The 12,225-nt window shown below is 37.1% G+C and overlaps 1 protein-coding gene across 14 annotated transcripts in view; it reads right to left on the bottom strand.

The window, feature by feature from the left end:
• Positions 1-12,225, bottom strand: part of UBR2 (ubiquitin protein ligase E3 component n-recognin 2) — a 125,206-nt gene that overhangs the window by 55,633 nt on the left and 57,348 nt on the right. For 13 of the 14 annotated variants that reach the window (XM_047858082.1, XM_047858081.1, XM_047858080.1 and 10 more), the window contains 3 exons: positions 10,691-10,798; positions 10,026-10,114; positions 8,675-8,773 (listed from right to left, as the gene is read on the bottom strand). In XM_047858082.1, the coding sequence (XP_047714038.1) occupies positions 8,675-8,773; positions 10,026-10,114; positions 10,691-10,798 (296 nt within the window). Of the gene's footprint in view, positions 1-8,674; positions 8,774-8,843; positions 8,943-10,025; positions 10,115-10,690; positions 10,799-12,225 lie in introns of all 14 variants that reach the window. The other variant, XM_047858069.1, reaches the window with a different exon arrangement.

Below are 12,225 nucleotides of genomic sequence, written 5' to 3'. Positions count from 1 at the left end.
ATGGGGCACCTGGGTGGCTCAGTTGGTTAAGTGTCCGACTTTGGCTCAGGTCATGATCTTGTGGTTCATGAGTTTGAACCCCGTGTTGGCTCTGTGCTGACAGGTCGGAGCCTGGAGCCTGCTTTGGATTCTGTCTCCCTCTCTCTCTCTCTGTGCCTCCCCTGCTTGTGCTGTCTCTCGCTGTCTCTCAAAAATAAATAAATGTTAAAAGAAAAATTTAAAAAATGAAACAAAATGGGAGTTACTCAGGCATTGCTATTTCTAAAAAGAAAACTTAAGGAAGCATATTTTCCAAGGTTCCAACAGAAAAGAAGGACAAAAAAGTTGGTGCTTGGCTTTATCACCTCATGCCTAGATTGTTGCTAACCTTTCAAGGTAATCTTTAACATTAAAAATCTAACATTATTATACAGTTCCAGTACTTCTTACCACTCACCCTAAAACACTACTTGATTTTTATATGCCTACAATTGACTTTGCTTTAAAATATATTACTGCTACTTACCTTAACTACAGTTTTATTCATTTTATGTAATTTATATTCAATTTTGTGTTGTAAGGCTCATTACATATCTAACAGCATATTCAAAATGGGCCAACATTCCCCCTAAGGCTCTGAAAAACTTTACTGAATAATAATGGCCCGTGCACACACTTTTAATTAAACTAAATATGATGAGCATACAGGGGTAATGCTGACTATAAATCAGGGTACATTTGATCAAAACAAGTTAGAACAAGTAAGATAGTCTTGTCACTTGAATTAGTACTGGCTCTTGACCAAACTATTTAAAAATGAAGACTGAATTTTCAGTTAACCCAAAAGACCAATAAATGGGATTCTATCACTCATATGAAACATTTCACTAATATCTAGGGCAAGTGGTTTTTAAGCAGGGATATGCATATGAATTACTAATGGTGCTTTTTCAAGAAACTATTACATGCATTCTTCCAGTCATGATGGGATAAGCTTGAGGTGGACCAACACTTCCACCAAGAACAACCAGAAAAGATCAGCTAGAAAAAAAAAGTCTGAAATCATTAGAGACCCCCTGAGGCCACAAGGGTTCAAGGGGATAAAACCTTCGAGAAGGGGAGCGGCACAGGGAGGTGAGCCAACATCCTGCAGCTGCTTTTCCCTCAGCATCTCCCTCTTCCGGGAGTGTGGCAAAATGGGACTGAAGATCCCAGGAAAGAGTCTGCAAGAGCTGCTAATAATGGGGAGAAGACCCTGAGATTTTAGCTGTCCCATGGTGTGAGGAGCCCAGGATTCTAGCAAGAACACAAGGGTGGGAATGGAGTCCAACTTTCTTCCAGTTTTCCCCTTAAGACATTTGCAAAATTCTGAAGCTGTGCAGGACAGAAGTCTAAGAGCAGAAAGTCTAGAAGGGCAAAGGAGTGATGTGGCAGCCTCAGCAAGCTGAGGAAACAAAACTTGAGTTCAGGAGCCTAGAGAGGGGAGGAACTCTAGTGAGCACTCCAGGCTCTAAAGTGGGAGCCCTCCCAGGGCAACGTTGCGGGATGAGGATGGACCAGAAGACAGAGTCTTGCCAAAACAACCTGGAGTCATGGCAATCCTGCAGTGGACTGATCGGCCTCACTCTATCTGCCTCACAGTAAGGGGACTATTCTTGGGAGGAAGATATTACACGGAGTCTTAAGATTTTCTAATGAAAACCATCCTGTCGGAAGGCAATGAGAAAGAGAATGGGGCAGAAACCATATGTGAATGACTACAAAATTTCCCAAACCGAGAAAGCCACCGGCCTAAGAGATGCAGTATCTACAAACTCCAATATCTATAAATATAAAGAAAACCAAACCTACATAAATCATAGCAAGACTGCTGAAACCTAAGACAAAATGCCAATAAAAAGTTATTAAGCATTCCAAATGACTAAAAAAACCAAAAGGGGTAAAATATTACAAAAAAATTAAATCGGAATAGAATACAAATGATCTAGATAATGACATTATAAGACCATGACACAGCTAAGATTTACATGTTCAGAAAATTGAGGAAAAAATGGAGGATTTTACCAGAAAACTGGAATCTTTAAAAAAAAAAAAAAAAGAGTGGATTTTTGCTTCAGGAATCAGGCAAGAGAGAGTAGATGTACTTTTCTCTAGTCCTCCCACTAAGTACACCATGTCCAAAATTCTGGACATCATATGCAAAAGACCACCACAAGATTCAGAATGGTGGCCAGAAGAAGGCAGACTGGCTAGGGACCTCAGAGACCCCAAGAAAAGACACGACAGAGAGATCTAAGAAGCTGGCAACCTGAAAATGCCAATGGGCACAGGCTTTTTTAAAAAGCCCCAATAAAAGCCTGCTCTGTCAGCCACAGGAAAGAAGTAACTCAGCAGGACAGAAAACTTTCCGACAATAACCCCTCCACTCTAGCCAACCACTACGGAAAAAACTGTAGGTCTATCCCCATCTACACCAGCAAAGGCTGAATGGTGAAGTCCAGACTTCCACTCTTCAGGGGCTGAAATATGGTACCTGCTTGCAATATCAGGGATGCACGTCCTAACTTCAAGGGCAGTGCTACTGAAAGCTACTCCGTGGACCAGTGGCCTGCCAACTGTTTGCTGCCAGTTGTGACAAGAAGGCAAATCAACTACTTATAACAGTTTAATTTAGCTGACATTTGTTTCTCATAGCAGGAGTTTTGCTGAGAGGAACAGTGTGTTGGTTCACATTCTGGTCCAAACCTTTTATCCTGTCATTACTGACACTTTGAGTAAAACTGCTGTTGAGTCACCCTTAAGAGAATACTAAGTGAATGTACAACTAACAAGTTAATAGGGGGGAAAAGAAATAACAATTATTTAATCTAAAAGAAGGTAAGAGAGAAGGGAAAAACACAAAACAGGTAGGTTCAAACAGGAAAAAAAAAAAAAACATAAGATGGCAAATACAAAGCCAAATATACCAGTAATTACATTAAATGGGCAATAACCTGCTTATATCATTAGGAGTGTCAGATTGGATAAACAACAAATCCGAAATACATGCTTTTAAAAAATGATACAAGTTTAATTTAGGGGCACACAAAACTTAAAAATGTAACAATGGAGAAGACATACAATACAAACACTAACCAAAAAAAAAAAAAAAAAAAAAAAAAAAAAGGAGTTGTTGCTGTAATATTAGATAAATTACTCAAGGAAACAAAATTGGAAGTATTGGAGTGCCTGGGTGGCTCAGTTGGTTAAGCGTCCGACTTCACCTCAGGTCATGATCTCATGGTTTGTGAGTTCAAGTCCCATGTCGGGCTCTGTGCTGAGAGCTCAGAGCCTGGAGCCTGCTTCAGATTCTGTGTCTCCCTCTTTCTCTCTCTCTCTGCCCCTCCACTGCTCACACTCTGTCTCTCTCTCTCTCAAAAATAAATGAACATTAAAAAAACCAAAATAAAAAACAAAAAGAGAAAGACAAATCCAACAATCACTGTGGGAGACTTATAGCCCATCTTATAGATGCTTCAATAGTTGACGGAACAAACAGACAGAAAATTAGTATGTATATAAAAGATTTACAAAAAGAAAAAAACAAAACAAAAAAAGATTTACACAATGAAAATGAACACACTTGACCTAAGTGACATATAGAAACACTGTACCCAATGATAAAGGAGAATATACATTATTTTCAAGTCCACATTGGACATTTACCAAAAATGAAAAAATTCTGGGTCACAAAGCTACACTCAACAGAGGACTGAAATCAGAGCATGTTCTCTGATCACAGTGAAATTAAGCTAGAATTCATAACAAAATAATTAGAAAATGCCCAAGTGTTTTAAAATTTAGCAATATATTTCTAAGACATTTAATCACGAAGAAAAAATGGGTCAAGAAAGAGATCACTAAGGAACTCAGTGAAGTTTTTGAACTGTATAATAAAAATAGGACATAACAAAACTATGAAATACAGCTTACATTGTGCTTAGAAACTTAAGCCTTATATCAGCAAAGAAAGGCTGAAAGTCAATGACTTACACATCTATCTCAAGAAATTACAGAAAGAATGGCAGTCTACCATGTGGTGAATAAAAGCAGGAATCTTTCTCATTCCTAATCTCAGGGGGAAAGCTTTTAATACCATTAAGTACAATGTTTGCTTTAGGTTTCTGTTTTTTGTTTTGTTCTTAGGTACTCTATTAAAAGTTTTCTCTCATTCCTACTTTGCTATGGGGTATTTTTGTTTTAAATTATGAATGAGTGTTGAATTTTTATGAATTCCAGGAAAGCATTTGATACAATTTTTTTCTTTTCATGTTAATAAGGTAAGTAATGCCAGCTGATTCCCCCCCCCCCCCAAATGCTATACTGCTCTTGCATTAAGGAAAAAGACCAAATGGGGTTGTGATGTATTTTCCTTTTTCTATAATGCTTGATTTGATTTATGCAACCTCATATGTGAGAGAGATTAGACGGTAATTTCCTTCTTTTTTAATTTTTTTTTAATTTTTGAGAGAGAGAGAGAGAGCGAGCAGGGGAGGGGCAGAGAGAGAGGGAGACACAGAATCTGAAGCAGGCTCCAGGCTCGAGCCCAAGTGGGGCTCAAACTCATGAACCAGAACCGTGAGATCATGACCTGAGCTGAAGTCAGATGCTCAACCGACTGAGCCAGTCAGGTGCCCCAGTAATTTTCTTTTCTTGTAAAGAATGCCTTGTTGAGTTTTGGTATCAAGATTACAGAAAACTCAATTAAACTGGCCAGTATATTCTCCTTCTCTGTTTTCTGGAAAAATTTATGTAAGACCAGTGTTATTTCTTTCTCAAACGTTTGGAAGAATTCTCCAGTGTAGCCATTTGGGCCCGGAGACTTCTTTGTGAGAAAATTTTTATTATAATTAAAGATTCTGTTTCTTGTTTCTCTTTTAATAACCTGTGGATTTTCTTAGGAATCTGTTCATTTCATCCAAATTTCCAAATATATTGATTTAAGTTGGTCCCAATATTGCCTTCTTTTCTCCTTAATATCTGTAAAAATCTGTTTGTTTTTTTTTTTAATCGGTGATTTTTTTATAGTCCTTTTTAAAATTAAATTTTTCGGGGCGCCTGGGTGGCTCAATCGGTTAAGCGTCTGACTTCGGCTCAGGTCACGATCTTGCAGTCCGTGAGTTTGAGCCCCGCGTCGGGCTCTGGGCTGATGGCTCAGAGCCTGGATCCTGCTTCTGATTCTGTGTTTCCCTCTCTCTCTGCCCCTACCCCGTTCATGCTCTCTCTCTGTCCCCAAAATAAATAAATGTAAAAAAAAAAAAAAAATTAAAATTTTCTATTTTTCCTATTAGACTTTCTAGAAATCTATTCCTTTTCTTTGGTCTTTTTTTTTTTTTTTTTTAATGTTTATTTTTGAGACAGAGAGAGAGGAACGGGGGAGGGTTAGAGAGAGGGAGACACAGAATCCGAAGCAGGCTCCAGACTCTGAGCTGTCAGCACAGAGCCCAACGTGGAGCTCGAACTCACGGACCGTGAGATCATGACCTGAGCTGAAGTCGGACGCTCAAGCAACTGAGCCACTCAGGCGCCCTTCTTTTTTCAAAGAACCAACTTTTTTGGTTGTATTGATTTTTCTCGTGTATATTTGTTTTGTTTTATTAATTTCTGCTCTTTATTATTTGCCTTCTTCTACTTTCTTCAGGCAAAAGACCTAAGCTCTTGCAATGGCCTTACCCACTGCATCTTCACCCCTATCCCTAAACTCAGTGAGGTCACTGACCATTCATTTATCTAGCAACTCTGGCCTGTTTGGGGTTCCTTCTTCCAAAATGCCAAGTGCACATTCATCTCAGATGAATTCATCTTCCACCAGTTAGTCACACGACTCATCTCCCACTTCCTTCAGTTTCCTGTTCAAAAACCACTTCTCTGAGTGGCCTTCTGATATGTATAAAATATGAGCACCCCCCCCCCCGCCACTGTCACTCTCGATCTCCTTAACCTGCTTTTCTACTTCATAGCACTTACCAACGCTTGATTTATAAACAGTATGCGAATGTTTGTATATCTGTTTCTTCTCAGCCTATAAATTCCGTGGTAACAGGGACTTTTGTCTGCTTTGTTTACTGCAATGCTTACCTCCAGGGCCCAAAACAGTACCTACTCAATAAAGGTGCTAAATAAATGAGCTCTGAGTAAATGAACACATACACTATTTTTTTCTAGTGTGTCTAACTAAAGGAATCACACAAGAAGTAAAAATTAAAAGTGGAAATATTAGAAGGAACAAAAATTACCTGTAGATTATTAGAAATCCCAAAGAATCAGCACAAAATGTTAGAAGAAATGTTAATAAGAGGGCCAGATACAAGATGAATCTACAAATATCAGTACTTTTTCTACACACAAGCCATAGCCAAATTAAAAATGTGTATGACCTAACAAGAGAACTATAAAGCTTGTCCTAAGAGCATAAAATAAAACCTCACACATGAGGACAGATTATGTTCCTGGATGGAGATATTTAATATTGCAAAGATATCAGCTCTTCGCAAAGAATCTATAAATACAATACCTTTCCAATCAAAATCCTAATGTGTCTTTCATTTTTCGATTTTAGTTCATCTTTAATACTAAAGGATTTAGCTCTAGAAAATATCAAAATAGAATATTAAGCTCAAATTATTAAAACTGGGTTCTGACATGGAAATAGACAAAAAGATCAACGGAGGAAACATCTGGATACACATGGGATTATCTCAGGGGCTTCTCAAACATCCCTGACTAAAATGAAAGCATCACTCTTTCTCTTCATAAATCCTACTCATTCTCCAACCCCCCGTGCAAGTGGCACAACACTTACTGGGCTGCAAGTTACAAACCTGGGAATCATCTTTACACTTTCCCTTGAATCTAACAACCAATCACCAACTGACCCCTCAAACCTAAGTCTGGCCGGTCCTATAGATTTTACTACCTCAATCTCTCTCACCACTCATATCTGCTGCCACGATCCCAGCTCAAGTTGCCACCAACTCTGGTCTGGATCATTGCATCAGGTTCTAATGAGGTTCCCCACACTCGCTTTTGCCCCCCTGTCAATCTGTTCTCCAAATTACAAACAGCATGATCTTTTAAAAAATCACAAACGTGATGATGTAAATGTTACCGCTTAAAACTCTTCACTGCCTTCCCACAGTCTTCAAATAAAAACCAAAATCTTTAATTTGGCCTATAATATCTCATTAGTGGATAAACAGACTTCAGATAACTTCAACTGTACTAAATGAACATAAAGGTAATTTTGGGGGAAAAATGCTCATTAAAGACAAATGAACAAAAAAACTGGAGGGCGCCTGGGTGGCGCAGTCGGTTAAGCGTCCGACTTCAGCCAGGTCACGATCTCGCGGTCCGGGAGTTCGAGCCCCGCGTCAGGCTCTGGGCTGATGGCTCAGAGCCTGGAGCCTGTTTCCGATTCTGTGTCTCCCTCTCTCTCTGCCCCTCCCCCGTTCATGCTCTGTCTCTCTCTGTCCCAAAAATAAACAAACGTTGAAAAAAAAATATTAAAAAAAAACAAAACTGGAAAAGGTACCTTGTTAGTAAAATAACCACACAGTACTCTTAATTCTATACAATCTGGCACCCACCACCTTCATTTCTGGTCACATTTTTTTCCATGTTCCAAGAATCTTCAACTGTGCTGGCTTTCCTTCTGTTTCCTGTATAGGAACTTTCCTACCTCACCAGACTTTCTCAAGTGCTGGTCCCTTTAAATGAACTTTCCTTCATGACTCCACATAAAGGTGCCTCACCTATAGAATCTGTCTCTGAACTTTGGGAAAAGGTCAGATCTATTATTCTCTCTCAAAACAACCAAATTATGTTTTTAAATTTTATTTATTTTTTAATGTTTATTTTTATTTTTTGAGAGAGAGCGAGTGGGGGAGGGACAAGGAAAGAGGGGGACAGGATCCAAAACGGGTTCTGCACTGACAGCAGTGAGCCTGACACAGGGCTTGAACTCATGAACTGTGAGCCCACGATCTGAGCCACACAGGCACCCCAAAACAACCAAATTCTTGAGTTTTCATTATAATTTTAATTAATGAATTCTGTGAGTCTTTCCCATTATTTAAAGTTCCATGAGGCCAAGGACAGCATCAGTTTTTGTTCACTACGGTGTTGCCAAAGCCTAGAACTGTGCCTGATAAATCATGGATGCTCAATACATTTTTGTTAAATAAATGAAATATGAATTTTAATTTCTGTATAGCACTAAAACATAGTGATGCCTTCCTGAGCAACTAGTGAAACTTAGTACAGGACCACCCACAGTCATTGTAATTCAGTTGCCTTAGCTATCCTTTCCCTTATGGGGATGGGGGAGGGAGCTTCTCAAAATGTGAGTTTGTATACAATATGCTGTTTCTAATGGATGCATGTGTTAAACCACTCAGTTTAATTTTTAACTCATCAGTTCAAAACCTCAGGGAAGTAGTATGAGAAAGTAGAGAGATTAAGCTTAAATGATTTCTTCTCTTTAGATTACATACTGAAGGATATGTTCTAGAATGGTTGAAGGTGCCTAACGTCCTATCACCCACTAATAAAATATTATTCTATTCAGGAATATACAGATCTTCATTCTCTATTATTTTAAGGCTTTACTTCTGTCAATGGAAAACAAGAAAGTTCTTCTTAATCTTTTCGTACTTACAAGTGAAGGAACCGTGAATATCTGAACCGAGAGGTCTGCGATTGAAAACTCTCTGTCGTGGTCATCTGTCACATAATCACTCTGCAAACGCTCATAGTTCTATTAAGAAGGCAAAAAAAGGCAAGGAGTGCCAGCTATCAGTTACAAAGAAAAGGCAAGCACTACTCACCAGAGTAGGTGCAGTGAAGAACTGGACAGACAGAGCAGTCACGGACACTGCTCGCTCGTGATCATCCTCCATAAAATCTCTCTGCAACTGCTGGTAATTCTAAACAACAAGGGGGAGATTCACCTCTAATCCACATTGACCAAATGTTTAAGGATTATAATGAAAAGTCAGTGCTGGAGGAATCAATTAAGATAACACTGCTATGAGAATGGTAACTGAAATGACTTCTACCAATTAAATTTTGTATAAATACCGGTTCACTATACAATCTTCTCACGCACAATGGCAATTTATGAGCTCAAATAGGAGCAATAGCTTCTAAAATGCTGGCATGTAATTGCATACTGGCAGGGCTAAACCACAGCAGCGTTGCATGGTCTCTGATGAAACCAGACTTTTCTTTCTTATGGATGTATATCAGCATCACCTGCTGGCTCTTTAAAAGGACACATGCTTAGACACCATTCTTGGTGAATCTGCTTTTCAGCAAGTTTAAGAATGATACACAAATATATATCATTTCATTTATATATCTTGAAAGAGCTCCCCAAATGATCCTCATATGCTTCCTTAAGAATTCCTAATTCAGGTGAAAACAAAAAAACAAGCACATACTATGGAAAGGGAGAACATACTTCAACAATAACAACAACCAAGAGTTGATGATTCTTCTTTTTTTTTAAGTTTTATTTATTTTAAGTAATCTCCACACCCAACATAGGGCTCCAGCACATGACCCTGAGATAAATAGTCACATGCTCTTCTGATTGAGCCAGCCAGGCACTCCAAGAATTCATGATTCTTAAAATCACATCCATATATCCATGCCATTTCAGCTAAGATGATCTTTTCCTTATACAAATCTCAATGAGAATAATACCATAATTCACCATGGCATAAGTTTAAATTCTTCATTTATCATTTTAGATCATACACATTTCACAGTTGGATATTTGTATTATCGCGGCAGGTGATGAACAAGAAAAGTCTTACAGCTGGAATTTTACTCTATTGATAAAAGATAAAAAGATCACTTACAAAGTTTCTTAGGATTTAAAATCAACAAGTAACATATTATTATTAGTTGCTAATATTACAAAGCCTAGATATAATCACAGGTTATATTTACTCCATATATGACCTGACTATTTTGTTAAATTTCAAAACTGAGAAACTACTTACCTTTGCAAATCGAACAGCAAACAGTTTCTTATATTTCAAATCCATAAGTAGACTGCTCATGAACAACTGATGATACACACTCCTAGCACCTTTTACGAAAAGAGTAGATGTAAAATAAGGATATATCAAACAAACCAAAAATTACATTTCCAAAGTATTTATGTGAACAATTGTATTTTAAGTCTCAAAGGCAAAACTGTACATGTTATTCAGTATAAAATATTTGCAATCTACTTTTTTTTTTAATGTTTATTTATTAATTGGGGGGGACAGAGCAGAGAGAGAGAGAGAATCCCAAGCAGGCTCTGTGCTATCAGTACAGCGCCCGGCACAGGGCTTTATCTTATGAACCATGAGATCATGACCTGAGCTGAAATCCAGAGTTAGATGCTCAACTGACTGAGCCACCCAGGCACCCTGCAATCTGCTTCTCAAAAAATTGGTTTTTCTAAAAATGGTTTTCTAACAAAATATAAAGGTTATTTAATTTAGGTCTTGGACTCCAAAATCTGTTTTTGTTTCTTCCAGAGAACAAGACTACATATACTTATTCTAAAAACTGTAAGTATATTTATTAAATACCTTCCCAAATGAAAAAAAAACCAACAGTTTCCCAATTACCTATTTAAGGTTCCCCTATACCTTGAAAGTAGTTAAAAGATTACCTTTCCACAATTTGGAATCATTAAGCATCAATCTATCCACCAGAGAAGAGTTTTCACCATCTGGCCCTTCTTGTAAACCGACTTGACATAAAATTCGGCGAAGCCCATCTAAAACAGGAAGAAAAGTAGTCATGAAATAGTAACTTTAAGTATTAAAATAAAATGACATTTTAATAGAAATGTTCTAACGAATCTATAGAATTTTACATGTTTACTAAAGGTCAAATTTATTCAGAAAAGGTAAATATATTAACTATTTTATTAACATTTTCACAAAAAGGAGGAAAATTCTAAATCCTGCATTATATACCAATTCTTATTCGAGAATACCAAAATATAAGTCTATCAGAAAGTCAACGATCTCTTATGTTGTAAAAAATTTAAACACTGTTCTTTAAGGACCTATGCTAATTAAACCAGATTATAGCAAAACTGTGACATCCCATGATAACTGAAGGTAGGTGTAATATAGAATTGTGCTACCATTAAAAAAAAAAAAATGCATAGCCTCTGGACTATATCTCAGTCCATTTATTAGTGTTCTGCAAAATGCTTCCATTCATTAAACCAATGTTCCCTGTGTACCTATGTGTACCTACTATGAAGAGGTCCTGGAAGACAAATTGCTACATCTTCTAAATGCTGAACTTAAAAAAAAAAAAAAAAAAAAAAAAAAAAAGTTCTTCAAATATGAACATAAGCATTAACATAGCCAAAACTTCAATAACCTTTTTGTTTCATACTTTATAATTAAAATTACTGTTTTTAGTCTTCTAGAAGCATGCAAAATAACCAGGTAAAAATGGAGTAATTTTAAAATTTAGTTCTAAAAGTCACTGAATAGAAATTTGTTACAAGGCCAAAAAGAAACACTTACATAAATATTAAATAAAAGATAAAGTCTTTAAATTATTTCAAGTAAATATCTCAAAAAATTTCTTGGCAGAAAATTGCTTCCATGATACTACTATTCATTACTACTGTAGCACAGAATTTGGCACACAGGTATCCAATAGAGAACACCAAAATTCAAATATATGAGGATAACAAAAATAACTGGAGAGACATTTGTTGAAAAGGCAAGCAAACAGGGTCTCCTAAATTTCCACACCTCAATATTTTCAACTGTCAGTTCACAATGTGGCAATGTTCTTTTAAGATAAATATTTTAGAAATTCTCTTTATAATAAACCTCAGAATGTCATTTATCCAAACCACCTCTCTTGCCTGAAAAACAGTATGACAAACAGCTTAGATGTATTCCTGTTTTTCTCTTTTGTGTTATATTTTATACGCCAAACTTGTACTTTTGGCATTAGACATGAGAGTTCTTTGTTCTGTTACCACCACGTTAGAAAGATGATTTAATTTGTGGACTGTGGAAAGACAAAGACAGTAAATACAAATCAGTAACTTCAAATTTCCAAGTGTTCAGAGCTGCAAATTATTAGTAACCAAAATCTGGAGGAGTTAAAACAAAAATTTCAACATTAGTGTTGTATCCTCTAAACTGGTAATCATTTAGGTTTTATTTA

Source organism: Prionailurus viverrinus, chromosome B2 (genome assembly GCF_022837055.1).
Source record: "Prionailurus viverrinus isolate Anna chromosome B2, UM_Priviv_1.0, whole genome shotgun sequence".
In the NCBI taxonomy this organism is placed as follows: domain Eukaryota; kingdom Metazoa; phylum Chordata; class Mammalia; order Carnivora; family Felidae; genus Prionailurus; species Prionailurus viverrinus.
This window is presented reverse-complemented; position numbering and strand designations above follow the sequence as displayed.